The sequence below is a fragment of the Dromiciops gliroides genome, chromosome 4 (genome assembly GCF_019393635.1).
Source record: "Dromiciops gliroides isolate mDroGli1 chromosome 4, mDroGli1.pri, whole genome shotgun sequence".
NCBI lineage: Eukaryota > Metazoa > Chordata > Mammalia > Microbiotheria > Microbiotheriidae > Dromiciops > Dromiciops gliroides.
The window spans coordinates 228,253,213-228,270,631 of record NC_057864.1 but is presented as its reverse complement, the minus strand read 5'-3'; the positions used below and the strand labels follow the sequence as shown (position 1 = coordinate 228,270,631).

The 17,419-nt window shown below is 37.6% G+C and overlaps 1 protein-coding gene across 1 annotated transcript in view; it reads left to right on the top strand.

The window, feature by feature from the left end:
• The first annotated feature begins 5,996 nt into the window (after positions 1-5,996).
• Positions 5,997-17,419, top strand: part of LOC122752702 (zinc finger protein 850-like) — a 1,092,329-nt gene continuing 1,080,906 nt past the window's right edge. The window contains 2 exon segments of the mRNA XM_043999585.1: positions 5,997-6,215; positions 14,529-15,747. Of these exon segments, the coding sequence (XP_043855520.1) occupies positions 6,139-6,215; positions 14,529-15,747 (1,296 nt within the window). The 5' untranslated portion in view covers positions 5,997-6,138.

The following is a 17,419-nucleotide window of genomic DNA, read 5'->3' as shown; positions in this document are numbered from 1 at the left end:
ATAATACCTGAAAAGGTCCTTCCCAGGCAGGTTGGGTTCCACTGGTTCTCTGAAAATTCTTTACATATATTTTATCTCCTGGGTTGAGGCTGTGCAATGAAAAGTCTAATGGGCCTGCCTGGACCACAGCTCCTGCCTCATGGAGTTCACGTAGCCTGGTCTGTAATTCCTGTATATAGGAGGCAACAGAAATATTACCTCCCACCAGTGATGTATAAACTGGGGAAAAAGTTTTAGCTTGGATAGGAGGGTGACCAAAAAGCATTTCATAAGGAGATATATGAAGTTCTCCTCTTGGTCTACTGTGTAGATAGAATAATGCCAATGGTAGAACATCAGGCCATTTCAAATGGGTTTCAGTACATAATTTGCCAATCATACTCTTAAGCTCTTTATTCATACATTCAACTTGGCCTGAACTTTGTGGATGGTAGGGCGTGTGGAATTTTGGAGTCACTCCCAAGAAAGAGTAGATTTGGGATAAAATCGAATCAGTGAAATGTGTGCCTTTGTCAGAATCGATGCGGGCTGGTGGGCCAAAACGAGGTACTATCTCTTTAAGAAGAATTTTGGCAACAAAGGCAGCTGTGGCTCAGGGGCTGGGAAAGGCCTCCACCCACCGAGTGAGCTGATCAACTATAACAAGGCAAAATTTATAATGTCCTGCTTTTGGCATAGTAATATAATCAATTTGTAAGTGCTCAAAAGCTCAAGTTGTAAATTCAAGGAGCTCAGCTTTCTGGGTGGCTGCTTTATTATCTGTTTGACCAACTACTACCTGGTTAATCAACTACTTTGCTTCTCCATAATCTCTAACTGACCCCAGCAAGCTGATCAACTGCATTTCTCCATGGTCATAGTGTCCCCTTGAGGGCCAGAGCATCCCTAACTGGACCCAGGCCTATCAGGCTGCTACTACACATATAATGTATAAAATATCTGGGAATTGACCTACCACACCACATAAAAAAACTTGTATAGATTAAATTACAAAGTGCTCCTTAAAGAAATAAAAAACTTAAATTACTGGATGAATGTGTTCATGGTTAGGCCCTGCCATTATAATAAAATGACAATACTACCAAAGTTAATTTATACATTTAATGCTATGCTAATCAAATTACCAAGGGGATATTTTATAGAACTTGATAAAATAATAACAAAATTCATTTGGAAAAGTAAAAGATATAGAATATAAAGGTAGATGATGAGAAATAATAGGAATGACTTCCAGACCTCAAACTGTATTATAAAATAGCAGTCATTGAAACCATCCGGCATTGGTTAAAAAATAGAGATAGATTGGTGGTCCAGATTAAACAAGGGAAAATAAGAAACAATAAAACGCAATAACTCAGAACGCTAGAAAAGTTAGATATGATAGATGTCTGCAGAAAATTGAATGGGGATAGAATGGAATATACCTTTTTCTCAGTAGTACATAGCACATATTTAAAAACTGACCATGTATTAGGGCACAAAAACCTCATGGTCAAATGTAGAAAGGCAGAAATAGTAGATGAATACTTCTCAGATCATGATGCAATAAAAATTATATGTAAAAAAGAGCCATGGAAAGGTAGACTGAAAATTAATTGGAAACGAAATGATCTCATTCTAAAGAATGAGTGGGTCAAACAACAAATCATGGAAACAATCAATAACTTCATCCATGAGAATGACAATAATGAGACAACTAAAAGGGCTAAAATTCTAGCTATACTGTCTAAAATATCTAATGAGTGGTCACCAACAAATTATAAGCTTTAGCAAGAGTATTTAAGTGTTTACATATTTATTAAAGAGCATTAGGATCAGAGAGAAAGGTAAAAATCTAACTATTTCCAAGAGACCCCAGCATCCAACCTGCCACAGCGAGGTTAGGAACCAAAAAGGACCCAATGCCTCCTGTGAAGCTGGGAACATCCCTCCCCTCCCCCCCCCCCAGCTCCAAGCTAATTGGCTGGCAGCTTTGATAGACAGCACCCAGGAGCAAATGTCACTTCCTGATGTCAAGGATCTGACTGCATGGCTTGCCCTCAGATGCCTTCTCCTCATGGCGAGCTTTCCTACAGTAACTCTCCAGCAGGTGGCATCATTCCAATTGTTACACAACATACCAAAACTTATGGAGTGCAGCCAAAGCAGTGCTTAGGGGAAATTTTATATCTCTAAATGCTTACATGAAAAAAAAAGAGAAAGAGATCAATGAATTGGGCATGAAACTTAAAAAGCTAGAAAAAGAACAAATTAAAAATCCCTAATTAAATACTAAATTGGAAATCCCGAAAAATCAAAGGAGAAATTAATAAAATTGAAAGCAAGAAAACTATAGAATTAATAAATCTAAGAGCTGGTTTTATGAAAAAACTAATAAAATATACAAACCTTAGGTAAATTTGATTAAAAAAAAGAAAGAAGAAAACCAAATTACCAATATAAAAAATGAAAGGGGTGGAAAGAAGGAAAGAAGGAAAGAAGGAAGGAAGGAAGGAAGGAAGGAAGGAAGGAAGGAAGGAAGGAAGGAAGGAAGGAAGGAAGGAGGAAGCAGAATTGCTGAAGTGGAACTGACCAGTTGGTTCCCCAGTGGGGCAGCTACTACTACTCACAGATTATTGTTTGTCCTTCATTCTTGAAGAGGACCAATGACATTAGGAGGGTCATTGCAAGCAAATTGCATTTCAGTGAGGCTGGGCTGTACAAAGTCATCAGCCTCATTCTCTTCTCCAGAGTCATCTGAGTCCAGTGGCAAGACATAGATCTCAGAGATGGCCCCAGATGCATATATTTAATAAATATATGACTAATAGCTATTTTCCAATAGAAAAGTGGTCAAAGGATATGAATAAATATCAAAAGAATTACATGAAAGCACATGAAAGAATACTCCAAATGACTAATAATAAGAGAAATGCAATCAAAAGAACCCTGAGGTTTCACCTTAAACCCTGCAAAATTAAAAAAAAAAACTGGCAATAATCAGTTCAGTAGGACTCAAATAAAGTATAAATAAGTGAAGACACCTGCAACTTACCCCTTTGTGGAATGAAAGGTGCTACACATTGCACATGTTTTTGGACTTTTTCAATATATCAGTCAGACATTTTTTCCTCTCTAAAAAAAAAATACTATTTTGTCATATGGGATGCTTCTCTGGGAGGGGAAGGAATACATGGAATAACTGTGGTTATATAAGAAACAAAATATCAATAAAGGCTTATTTTGTTAAAAAAAATAGTTGGATCATTTTGTTCACCAGCTGCTGCTATTTCAGGAATGATGCTAGGATGCCAATGGGAAGTCCCATGTCCATGTCAAGTGAATACTTTTCAGTGGTAACTCTTTCTCCTTCCACTAGATACTTAAATCTTTTTGATGGTAAATTAGCTCCTGGTTTTATACAGGTCCTAAAAGGTACCTGGGGGCATGTCCAAGCTTTGTTCACTCCTAGTAAATAAACAAGATGTCTTCTCACCTGATAAATACATGGTCTAATATCTTCTATCATCACTTACTTTAGGTGGAGTGGTCATTTAATTAAATTATGTGATTGATTCCCACACAATATTATCTATCTATCTATCCATCTTTATTTATTTGTATATATATGTGTATACACCACAATGCATATGTGTACGTATATGTAGATGTGTGCTTATATGTGTGTGTACACATATATATGCTGAGATAAAAAATTATCCAAGGGGCCCATTGATTAGGAACTACTGCCAATCACCTAATCAACATCCAAATATAGTTATGTGCATATTTATTTGTACTCAGTGCAGGCTCATGTGAAAAGTCAGAAAACCTAGAGCATCAGCTTCAGCTATCTTATATAGAATATGCATAAGCAGCATAGAACAATGGGATTCTACAAAAAGCAGGAAGGGAAGATAAGAGTATATATTACTGGAACCAAGTAATAGAAGATACCTGCTAGATGGTCAAAGCAGGAGCTGTGATTTCTTTCCTACCTTTGATTTTGCAGATGTTGTGAACTTTGAGCTTCCAGAAATGATGTCGGCAAGCTCAAAATAGAGACTGAAATGTCCTCTTCTTATAATAGTGGTGGAAAGTAAACTGTGTTAGTTTCTTTCCCATCACAGTCTTTCTCTGATTAGAAATAAGACAATAAGAGGCTTGAGCTAGAAATTCTCTTGCCATAACATATATGTGTAATATACACGCATACACGCATATATATGTAGTTTGTGTATGTATGTGTAAATATGTATAGATGTGTATAAAAATATACCTGCACATGTATATGGGCATCTAATGCATGTATATAGCACCTGGGAGAGTAGCTCTACAAGTGGAGAGGCTAGGGAGCTTACTTCTGGGAGAAGCATGATGATGTGTAAGGGAAGTGCCTTGAAGAAATTGTAGAGCATATATGGACATTCCATAACTGGCTGTGGTCAGCTAACTCTGTGGTGAAGAGGAAGTTATTTGACTGGCCATAGAAAAATTCAAAAAGGCTTTTTCAGTCATCTCTCCTTTTGTCTTATTCACTTTGGACACACACTCATGTCCAATAAGAGAACATGTTATAAGGGAAAGACCTCTTCAACACTGTGAATTCAAAAGGTCCACAGGGTGCCTCAGCATCCTGGTATTACAGAGTCCAGGTTCTAGAGTCAGTAGTAGCTGAAAGACATTCTGCAACAAAGATGCTGACTTTGGGTGTAAATTTACTAAGATCAATGATGTGTAAGGACTGAGCTAAAGTTTAAACCCCTCCCTCCTCTAGAGTCTAGCTTCTTAAATTCTGGGTTACAACCCCATATGGGGTCACTAACTGGATGTAGGGGTCCCAAAAAAATGGCAACAGTAAAGGGTTATATAAAACTTTTTTATATACCTGTATACCCATGCCCAGTAAAAATTTCTCCAGTGGAAAGGGATCACTAGTGAAAAAAGTTTAAGAAACCCAGGACCAGGCAAAGTGGTAAAGGCCCTTAACATGTTGGGAGAAAATGTTTGTAATTTGTTCATGTTATATCTTTGAGGTAAATATTCTTTTGTAAAAATTGTCCAGCATTAAGTCCTTAGATGGAACTGAAGCACTAGTCTGGCATCTAAAAGTGTGGGGAGAACACATCTAGCCAATGATATTGGAAAAGAGCTAAGCCTCCAACCTGCCTGGCTCTGGCATATTAAGGGCATACTTGTTACATTTAGTTGCATAAATAATTCATTGATCTATTCTTTCTTCTGTTGTCGAAAAAACACAAAATTTCCTCTAAGGACTGTTTTGGCTGAAGTTCACAAATTTTAATATGTTGACTCACTGTTGTCATTTTTTTTTTGGTGAAATTATCTATTGTTTTTAACGGCTTCTTTGATCCACCAATTCTTTTGATGTTTTACTTTGTCTTCAATTAATTTTCAATCCTTTCTTCAATATTCAATTGAATATAAATTTATTTTATTGTGGTCAGTAGGGGGTGTGCTTAATATATTTCTGTTTTTCTGAATGAGTGAGGTCTCTATGGTCTCATACAAGGTTAATTTTTTTTTGGTTAAGATGGCATGTACAGTCGAGATGTATGCATACTCTTAGTTGAGCCCAAACCACCTAAATATTCTTTTTTTTAAAAGAACGGGTACTAAATAAAAATTCACAGTTCATGTATCTTTTCCTCTTTGTATGTGGAAATATTCGTGTTTGTTAATTTCTGTCAAGTTTATAACAAATAAGAGGAAATTAAAGTTTAAAAGGAAATACGTAAACTGCGTTTATGGTGACAGGCAAATTAGGGGCTGCGCGGGAGGAGCCTTTCAGGGGGTAGATGGTCGCAAAACACGATGGACAGATCTAGCTTCTAGCAGTATCCTCGCTCCTCCTCCAATGACATGCGCGATGGCGATCGTGCGGAGTCTTCGCTAAGGGCCTCAGTTTGTGGCTGGGCCTACTGAGAGGTAGGTACAGGATACCCGCGGGGGTAAGGGTTAGGGGGTGCAGGGGAAGATGGAGGAGAAATGTGCAAATGTCGGGGTGGGTGAAGGTATTGCGACTTCTGGGGAAGGTCACTGTTGGACGGCCAAACGGAAGTAGCATGAGCCCGAAAATTTGGGAGCATCTTAGTGCCAAGGCCCCGCCTTTGCAGGAGACCTGAAGGGAGCCTGGGGATGCGTGCGCAGCTCCGTCACCATTTCTGGACGTCTTGGTTCTGTGTGGGACATCTGTCCTGGAATCCTATCTCCAGGTATTTACTCACTCGGGCTCCGGTGACAGGGGCTTCTTTCTTTTGCAGGAGGTCGGACACCTTAAAAACACCCTAGGGAAGAATCTGTAGCCGGAGGCTTGTTTCTCTGCCTGAGTAACTGTGCGGGGAGGGGGTGGAGAAAGAGAATCACTGGGCAGGGACTATTTGTTATTTGTCACTTGATTGGGGGCAGGGTCCGTGACGCGGGAGGGGCCGGGGCTTCCGGGGAGAGCTTCCACAAGCAAACTTCACTGAGTCGTTACTGTCACACAGAACGTGACCACTGGAAGGCACCCTTGAGATCCTCCAGTACAACCCTCTTTTTTCACAGATGAAGAAACTAAAAGGGATAAAATTACTTGAGATAGGTGACACAGCTGGAAAGTAGCAGAACCAGGTCGAGAATAGGTCTCCTTATGCCAAGCACCTGTGCTCTTCTCATGAAACCATGCCTGTGGCTTTTTGAGCTTTCTGAGGTCTGATCGTGTAACTGAATATGTCAGGGCCCTCCTGCTACTTCTTATGTGTCTCTGCTGGCAGTAATGCTTGGCAGAGTATTTAGTTAGTACGGAAATGCACATTTCCTGCTTTGGATGCAGACCTGAACCCTTAATGAGACCTTTGCTGAAGAAATGCTCCTTGAACACGAAGATAATTTTCCCCTCACCCAGATCCCAAATTTTCTCAAACAGGATACAGTCCTAGGTCAAGTATACCATCTTTAGAGAGCAGGAAACAATCCAAAGAATAGACAAAGCATTGTGCTTTTTTATAATTAGGAAACTAGGTAATTAGGTAGAATGAATTTTCAATGGTTAGACTGCTAGTAAGTGACAAATATAGGATGAAAAAGAACCCTGGTATCCTGCTTAAGAGTATATGCTTTTGGGCAGCTAGGTGGCACAGTGGATAGAGCACTGGCCCTGGAGTCAGAAGTACCTGAGTTCAAATCTGGCCTCAGACACTTAATACTTACTAGCTGTGTGACCCTGGGCAAGTCACTTAACCCCAATTGTGTCACTAAAAAAAAAAAGTATATGATTTACCATTCCACATTGTGGTATAGTAATAGAATGTCAGACTGGTTTTAATCCCATTGCTGCCACTTAGTACATATGTTATTATGTACAAGTCATTTAACCTGTATTATTTTTTCTTGATTTGTGAAATGGATATATTTATAAATAAATAATGCTTATGCGTAATTACCTACCTCATTCAATTAAAAAAAAACTAATTAACAAGCACTGTGCTAGGTTCTAGGGATGGAAAGACAAAAACAAAACCAAAAAAAAACAAAATTGTCCCTGCCCTCAAGGAATTTTTCCTTGAGGGACATCTTTTCAATAGATGTGAGAGAGTAAAAGATAATGCAAGATTAGGAGTACTGGAGGCAACTGAAAGCTCAAAGCATAATATGTGAGGCCTGAGAGAGCACTATTAAAGGGGGTTGGAGGGATTCAGAGGAGTTAACACCTGAAATTTTTCTTGAAGGAAAATAGGAACTCTGAAAGGCAAAATTGAGGAGGGAGTATATTCCAGCCATGAAGAATGATTTGTGAAAATCCTCAGAGGTGGGAGATGACATTTTTGAGTTCAGGGAGAAAGCTGGAACATAGTATTATGAAGGCAAATTGTGTGAAATCAAACTGAAAAGGTAGGTTGGATATCACTTGCAGAGACCCTTAAATTTTTTGTATGTTTTCCTTGTGGTAATAGGGACCCTTTAGAGGTTTTGGAGGAGGAAACTGGTATGGTGAGGCCTGTGCATTCCAAAAAGAATTTTGACAGTTGTGGATGGTGGATTAGAACTGGGAAAGAGCAGAGGCAGAATTAGAGTAGTAAGGAGGGCCTGGAATACAGTGGTAGCAAAGCACATGGGGAAAAGAGTAAGAGTAAGAGGTATCATGGTACTATAATCAACCAGACAGTATCTGATTTGGAAAAGAAGTGGAAAATAAGGGAGGTGGGGATGAGGAATAGGGAAAGACCAAAGATCATACTGAGGTTATTGGAATGATATTGGTTCCCTGGCCACAGACAAGAGGAAATGTAAAGGGAAACAGTATGAATCCATTTTAGAAATGTTAAGTTTGAGGTGTAGTTAAGTAGAGAAATTAGGGCTGGATAATTAAATCCATGAGTGCTAATGAATTCATTGGGGAGATGATTCCAAAAAATCACCTTTTAATATTTTATTGGTGAATGTAGTAACTTCTGAGTGAATTTCTCCACATCAAACAAACTGAGTATTGCAAGATTAACTCCCTAATTCTCCTCCCTTCTTAAGCACCTAAAGCCAAGATCCTTTTGGAAGTTTTGGAAGTTGGAGTTTTAATCTTTTTTTTAAGTCAGTGACAACTTTGGCACATTATATTGAAAAAGGAGGAATTTTTTTTTTCACCCAAATTTACAGACCCCTTCAGGGACATCAAGTTAAGAACCTCTTCTTTAGAAGCTCTTGAATATTTAGAAGTCTGTTGAACCTTTTCATCATGCCCTCTTTGAAATTTTCCCTGTAGATAAAGGGGCTGACAGTGGTTGTTGTGAGGATAAAATAAGATCACATATATGAAATTGCTTTGGAAACTAGCCCTACCCTCTCTGGGCCATCTATTCCTACATCTCCCTCCTAGCATTTTCTTCTACAGTTCCATGTCTATCAGTTGCCTCACCTGATTCTGCCCTCTTTATGGAAACACCTTCCAATACAGGACCTGAAACCTGGAATGACCCTAACACTGAGGCTGAACTCCTAGGAATGATGATAACTTACCTGAACTCATTATTCTTCAATAATGAACATACTCCCACCCCATCACACCATCTACATCCCAGTAAATTTGAACCTTTGACCATCATGATTCAAATCCCATTCTCCATCTTCCACTGACTGCTTCCTTATTCCATCCCTCTCAACTCCTACCTCAGCATTCCACGTTAGAGCTGTTTATCCTTTTCCACTGTGATCTCTAGAATGCCTTCCTCTTTAAATTTTTCCTTTCTCACTCCTTCCATCTTTTTTGGAATCACTGGAACCTGGCTCCTTGATGCTCCTGCTTTCCTGACCACCCTTTCCGGTTCTTTGGAGATTTACTTTCCCTTAACTCACTGGTCTTGGTGAAGGAGTTGGAATGTTCTGAGGGTCAGTATTTAACAGCTAAAAGAATTTTGATTGATTGTATGGTAAATATAGGTTGAGTGAACCTCAAAGTAGAAATTACTGAGTGAAGATGGTAGAGGGAGAGCCTAAAAGTGCCTAGCCCCTTATCCTGTAACCAGTCTTGCCCAGCCAAGCTTCAGCCTTAAATTTTTCCCACCATCCACTGCCTTCACTTCTACTCAAATGCCACTCAACAAAGTTGGAGGAAGTTATAATGCCATGTTGACTGGGCCCACTACAAATTTATTTTACATAATCTCAACTGGGCCCTCAATGCTGGTAGGCAATCATTTTACACCTCCCTAATTATGATCTACTATCCCACTTAGCACAGCAACTTTTCCACACTTCTTCATTCTATTTCATATCTGCCATAGTTCCTCCTCCCCTTATTCTCACAGATGAAAACCTTGCCTTGAACCTATTTGTAGAGAGCTCGCTCTTTTCCTCTCCTCCTCTCAGATGCCCTTTGTCACTATCTCCTCCTTCATCCCTGTCTCACACGAGGGAGATAGTTTTACCAAGGAAAACTCTCTACATGTCTGCCTTCTCCAGCAAATTGTCCTCTCTATCATCTCCACTCACTAATTATTCTTCTGTTTATTGGCTACTTGTAGCCTACTGCCTACAAACACACCCATGTCAAAAAAACCTCACTTTTTTTATCATTTATCCCACCTAGGTATCATATCTCTTCTTTTTATTGGCTAAATTCCTTGAGAAGACTGTCTAAAAGTGGTGTCTTCACTTCCTTTCCTTTCACTTATTTCTTAACTCTCAGACTTCTGATTTCTAACCTCATCATTCAACTGAAACTGCTTTCTACAGAGTTACCAGTGATCTCTTAATTGCTAAATCTAATAGTCTTTTCTCAGCCTTTATCCTTCTTGACCTCTCTTCAGGCTTTGACACTGTAAATCATCCTCTTCTCTTTGATACCCTCTTCTTTCTAGGGTTTATGACACTTCTCTCTCCTGGTTCTCCAACCTAATTACTCCTCTCTTTCCTTTGCTGGATCTTCATTCAAGTCACTCTTATTGAGTGTTCCTCAAGGCTCTGTCCCAGGCCTTCTTTTCTTCTGTATCATTATGCTTTGTGTTCTAATCAGCTTCTATGTCATCTTTATGTAAATGATTTTCAGATCTAATTATATAACCCTAACCTCTCTCCTGTCTTCTAGTTTTGTGACTCTAGCTGTTTCTTTGAACTGGAGGTCTTATAGACATCTTAAAATTCACACATTCAAAACTGAACTCATTGTCTCCCTCTCCCCCGCCAACTTCTCCCCTCTTAACTTTCCTTTTCCTTTTGTTACTATACTCCTTCACTTGGTGATTTCATCAGCTCCCATGGTTTAATTATGCTAGTGATTCTCAAATCCATCTATCCTACCCTAACTTTTCTGCTGACCTTCAATTTCTCATCTTTGATTGAAAGTCAAACTGGATGTCTACATCTCAAACTGGATTGTCTACATATCTAACTTAGTATCTCCAAAACTGAACTCATTATCTTTCCCCCTATAACCTCCTTCCCTCTTACCATCCCTATTACTGTCAAGGGCAGCTCTCTCCCCCCTGATTTCCCCAGACTTACAACCTAACCTCAACTCCTTACTATCTCTCATTCCCTATATCCAATTAATAGGCCCATCTATTTCACTTTTGCAACATCTCTCAATCTTCTTATGTCTTTTCATACTACCACCAGCCTTCATCACTTCACATTGGGACTATGGCAATAGCCTGCTGATGGGTCTTCCTACCTCAAATCTCTCCCTACTCTAATCTAGCATTCATTCAGCCACCAAAGTGATTTTCCTTAAAGGCAGGTCTAATCATGTCATACCTCTTACCCCCATCCATACTCAATAAACTCCAGTAGCTCCCTTTCTTCTCTAGAATTAAATACAAAATACATGTTTGGCACTTAAAGCCCTTTACCTTACTTTCTTCCATGTATTCTTCAATACATGACTTCCTTCTTGTTTCATAAACAAGACATATCGGCTCCTGGCATTTTCATTTCCTCTTAATTGTTCTTAACTTTTTTCTTAATCAGCTGTTGCAGATTCCTGGAATGCTCTCCCTCTGCAATTTCCACTACTAACTTTTCTGCCTTCCTTAGGACTATAATTTCCCCAAAAGAGTAGCACAAAGGAAAGAAATGGTCGTTGTGTTCTTGACATCTCATGTGGTTCATGCTTAATAGTGATGACCAAAGAAGTGAAATCCCTAAAATTTTGATCAAAATATTCTCTTCACTACTCCTCAGATCTGCTGGGATGATAATTAATGTGAAGTGAGACTAGAACAATATTTTATTTTTACTTTGTTTTGATTCATTATTTCTGAAGAAGGCTACCTGTAGTGTACTTTTCACATTTTAAGTTTTAAAATCACTATGCTTTTCCTTTCCTTACTACACCCTTCTTACAGGCATTTTCCATTCCTTATCTAAAACTTAAATTCATCTTCATTGGCTTTATTTCAACTTAGCACCTTCCCATTCTCTCAGATGAGTTTTCTTTTCCAATTATTAATACTAATTAATTAATAACCCTTACTTGATATTTTTCTGATTCAGTACAACAAATGTTTATTAATCAACTATTCATGTATAAGGCACTGGTCATGGTGGTGGTGGTAGGGATACAAAGATGAAAAATGAAACTGTGGCTGACCTCAAGGAACTTACAAATTTACTTTTTATTTTCTTTGAGTTGGGGAGGTATGGTATATAAATTTGTTGTTGTTTATTCTTTTCAGTTGTGTCTAACACTTTGTTTTGGGGGGTTTTCTTGGCAAAGATACTGGAGTAGTTTCCCATTTCCTTTTCCAGCTCATTTTACAGATTAGAAATCTGAGAAAAATAGGGTAAAGTAACTTGCCCAGTTAGAAAGTGTCTTAGGCCAGATTTGAATTCAAATCTTCCTGACTCCAGGTTCAGTGCTATATCCACTGCACCATATAGCTCCCCTCATCTGTGTATGTACATATACATAATAATAATTTATATACACATGTGTGTATACATATAACACATATATACATATAATAGTGTGTATACATGTATGTATGTATACATATATCTGTATATATCTATATCTATCTATCTATCATCTATCTGTCTATCAAGAAACCTGAATACAAATCTTGTCTTACTATCTGTATTACCATGGACAAGTTATTTAACCTTTCAGTATCTGACTTTTTTCATTTATAAAATGAGAGTGATTCTTGCACTACCTTTAAAAATGTCAACACTAGAGAGCACTTATGGATTGTACTTTGTAGCAGGGGGAGGAATGGGAAGGGGGGGAGAAAAATTTGGAACTCTAAATCTTATGAAAATGAATGTTGAAAAGAATCTCAACACTAACAAAGCACAGCTGTAATGGTTTTCAAAAGAAGTGTGGCAATCTTGAGAAGGAAAAATAAAGGAAAGTGAAGGAGAGATGATTAATGAATTGGATCCCTGCCAGCTAAGTGCCTTTTGTACCTAGGTGCCTTTTGCTACCTTTTACAAGCAGCCCAAACATTATCTAGGAAGATTTAAGGAGTGGCAAAAGGCATATGTAGGGTGTGTGTACATATATAAATATGTATAACAAATATAGTATAAATAAAATATCGTGCATATATATTTGTGTATATACACACATACATACATAAATACATACATACATACACATGGATAGGTGGTACAGTGAATCTGTAAAGATCTGTGTTCAATTATGGACTCAGACACTTACTAGCTGTATGACCCTGGGAAAGTCACTTAACTCCTATTTACCTTAGTTCTTCATCTGCAAAATGGGGACACAATGGAGAAGGAAATGGCAAACCATTCCAGTATATTTGCCAAGAATATATACAAGATAAGTAGGAAATAATTAACAGAGAGAAGACACTAGAATTAAAAAGGGCTAGACATGTGTTATTTAAGGAATAGTAAAGAGGTCAGTGTTACTATGTCAAAGAGTCTAGAGTAAAGTAAGTAGGCTAGTAAGAAGAAGAGAAAGATAGGAGGGGGTTAGGTTTAAAGGGCTTTGAATGCCAAACAGAGCATTTGATATTTTATCCTGAAGGTAAAAGAGAACTACTGGAATGTATTGAATTAGAGAATGACATGGTCAGACCCGCACTTTAAGAAAACCACTTTGGTGGTTGAATGGAGGATGGATTGGAGTGAGAAGGCAGACCCACCAGCAGGTGTATAAAACAGTATAAAATAAATGTCGCATGTTAATTTCAAATCTCTCCTGATTGTCTCTGTTGCTTTCTGAATGTCTATTTTCCTCCGTGGGGGAAAAATACTTCATTGACCCCCTTAGCTTTCCCTTTCCCTGAAAATTCCTACTTCCAGTTAAAAAAAAAGAAAAGAAAAGAAAAACATAATCCTTATAACAAATAAGCATAGTCATGCAAAACAAATCCATACATTTGCCATGTCCAAAAATGTGCTTTTTTTAAAAAACTTCAATCCATTACTCTCTGTCAGGAAGTGGGTAGTCATTGGTTCTCTGAAGTCATATTTTGTCATTGTATTAATCAGAGTTTTAAGTCTTTGAGAATTATTTTTCTTTCCAGTGTTACTATATAAATTGTTCTCCCACTTCTGTTTATTTTATTCTGTATAATTTTATGTCTTCTCAGATCTTTTTTGTCATTTCTAAGGGTGCAGTATTATTCCATTAATTTCATATACCATAATATGTGTGTTAGAAATTCATTATTAATAATTATTTTCTCATATATGTTTAACTATTCTCTAATCGATGGATACTTTCCTTTGTTTTCAGTTCTTTGTAATTAGAAAAAGAGCTGCTATAAATATTTTTGTGCTTTTTTCTCTTTCTTTGATCTTTTTGGGACATAGACCCAGAGTGTTATTGACACATCAAAGAGTATAAATAGTTTAGGATCTCTGTATGTAGTTCTAAATTACTTTCCTGAATGTCAGGGTAGATCTTAGTTCCACCAATAGTGCTTCCCTCTCACAACTGTCATTTCCTTTTTATGTCATTTTTGTTGACTTTCTAGTTCTCTGAAAAAGCCATTATTACTAGCATATGTTCATTTCAATATTGGAAATCTTTTCCCTTCAAAACAAAATAGATGACATTTACTTAAAATTTTTTTTTCCAGATTTGGAGACCAAGAAAGGAAGACAATTGCAAGATATTTCTTAAGCAAGAGATTTGCCCGGTCAATAATGGAAAAACTCAGCGGGGACATTACACAAGGTCCCATTTTTGGAGAAGAGTGTGAAAGTGAGGGCAAATTAGGGAGACAGGAGCAAAACCCTGTAAGCAAGATTCAGAAGAAATCCTTTTCCAAGAAGAAAGGTTTCAGGCAATTAACAGTAACAAAAACCATAATGCCCACTGAAGAAAGAGATGATAAATGTAATGAAATTAGGAGAAACTTCACACTGAAGTCAAAACTTATTACTCATCAAAGAGTTCATATAGGAGAGAAATCTAGTAGTTTTGACACATGTGGAACAACCTTCAAACAGCATTCAGAATTAGTTAAATGTCAAAAAATTTGTTCGGGGAAAAAAACTTACAAGTGTAATGACTGTGAGAAAATCTTTAGTGACCGCTCAAATTTTATTCGTCATCAGAGAATTCACACTGGAGAGAAACCGTATAAATGCAAGGAATGTGGAAAAGCCTTTAGCCAGAGCTCATCCCTTATTGAACATCAAAGAACTCATACTGGAGAGAAACCCTATAAATGTAATGAATGTGGGAAATCATTTACTGTGAGCTCATCCCTTACTCAGCATCAAAGAATTCATACTGGAGAGAAACCATATAAATGTAATGAATGTGGGAAAGCTTTCAGTGATTGCTCATCCTTTACTCAACATCAGAGAATTCATACTGGAGAGAAACCTTATAAGTGTAATGAATGTGGGAAAGCCTTTAGTGATTTCTCATCCCTCACTCAACATCAGAGAATTCATACTGGAGAGAAACCCTATAAGTGTAATGATTGTGGTAAAGCTTTTAGCCGTAGTACACATCTAACTCAACATCAAAGAACTCATACTGGAGAAAAACCTTATGAATGCAATGAATGTGGAAAAGCCTTCACTGCACACTCAACCTTTACTCAACATCAGAGAATACATACTGGAGAGAAACCTTATGAATGCAGTGAATGTGGAAAGGCTTTTCCTGAAAGTTCATCACTTACAAAACATCAGCGAGTTCATACTGGAGAGAAGCCCTATGAATGCAGTGAATGTGGGAAAGCCTTTAGTCAGAGCACACACCTTATTCAGCATCATAGGATTCATACTGGAGAGAAGCCCTATAAATGTAACGAATGTGGAAAAGCCTTTGGTAATAGCTCAGTCCTGCTCCGACACCAGCAACTTCATACCATAGAATAATCCTGCTAACATAAAAATTTTGGGAAAGAAGTTTTTCATCATTTGCCCTAATTTTCCATTCACACATTTGCCATCAATGGCATTTATATCTAACTTCCATAGGAAAGCCAGGCCTATAGCTTGGATTTCAGTCCCATCATTAAGCATATAAAAAGCCTCCTAGCTGGGATAGGTGTATCAGAAACAAGATATCCTTGTTAGTGTGTCATATATATGTGTATAATTTTTACCAGCCTTCTCCTGTTCCTTTGGTTACTGTACATCTCCTGACTTTTGATTGCCTGCCTGTTCACCCACCCAAACTTTTAATCATACACTTTGTCCCTGATCTTTATGTCTTGGTTCTCATCTGCCTGCCTATAGGGGTTTTGGTATTATTTTATTAGTATCTGTGCATGCCTTAATTTTTACTTCTTTACCTGGATCCTACCCCACTGATCTTCCCTGATCTCAGGTATCATATATGCCCTGACATATGCTTATTTGTCTGCTTTCTAATGTGGTGCTCTACATTGACTTTCAATGGGAATATCTGGTCACTAATATTTTAACAAACCCCTTGATTTTCCTAGTCTTGGCTTCTTATTGCTTCTTCTCTATGTTCTGTTATTATTGTCAATACTGCAATCACTAACAGTGATTTATTACTTTATTCAAGAATCATATCTTTTCTTCAAACTGTTGTCTCATTATTTCTGCAACCAAGTGAGATCTACATCTGCTGTGCCAATTAGGGTTGTTTATGAATTATCTGCACTGATTAATTATAGACTCCTTAAGGGCCTCTAACAATGCCAAGTGTAGAATAGGAGAGAATGCCCAAATAAGGAATTTTTTAAAGTCAGTGATATAAAATCAATAAAAAAACCAAGACACAGATTTAGGCTAATAATTAGCACTGTACCAAAGTCTGGTTAACTAAAAAGATAGTAGATTCCCCTTTACTTGATGCCTTTAAGTAAAAGCTTAATGACCACTTGTTGGATATGTTGTGGAAGCGATTCTTACTCAGAATTGGGTTGGACTAGAAAACCTCTGAGGTCCCTTCCAACAGAGATTCTATGATTTTATGAACAGGTACTTAATAAATATTTGTTGGTTTATTAAGGACCTAATATTAGTCCTATCCTATGTGACATTTATCATAGTGGGCTTCAAAAATTTGAGTTTTTTGCACTGGTCTATTTCCCCTTACATACTTGGCCTTCAATTAAAGTGAGCTGATGGTAGTGTTTTGTTCATGGCTTCGAGGTCTAGATCACCATATCCAGGTCCCTTTTTGAGATAATTAAGACTAAATAGTATGCTTTTCTATTCAATTATTACTGTTAAAATGGGGTTAAGTTTTGCATTTTTGTTTTCATTGGTAAAGGGAACTCAGAGGTGAGGAAATTCTACCAATTCAGGTCAGCCTCCTTAACTGTAACTTATATTTTTAGGAAATTGCCTAGAACGCTAAGCAGTTAAGTGACTTTTCGAGGATCATACAGCCAGTATGTGTCAGAAGCATAACTTTAACCTAGGTGTTCTTCAATTTGAGAATGGCTTTTTATCCACCATGCCATGCTATCTTTAACATAACTATTAAAAAAAAGTGAACCATAAACTTTAAAGAACACTATACTAGATATAC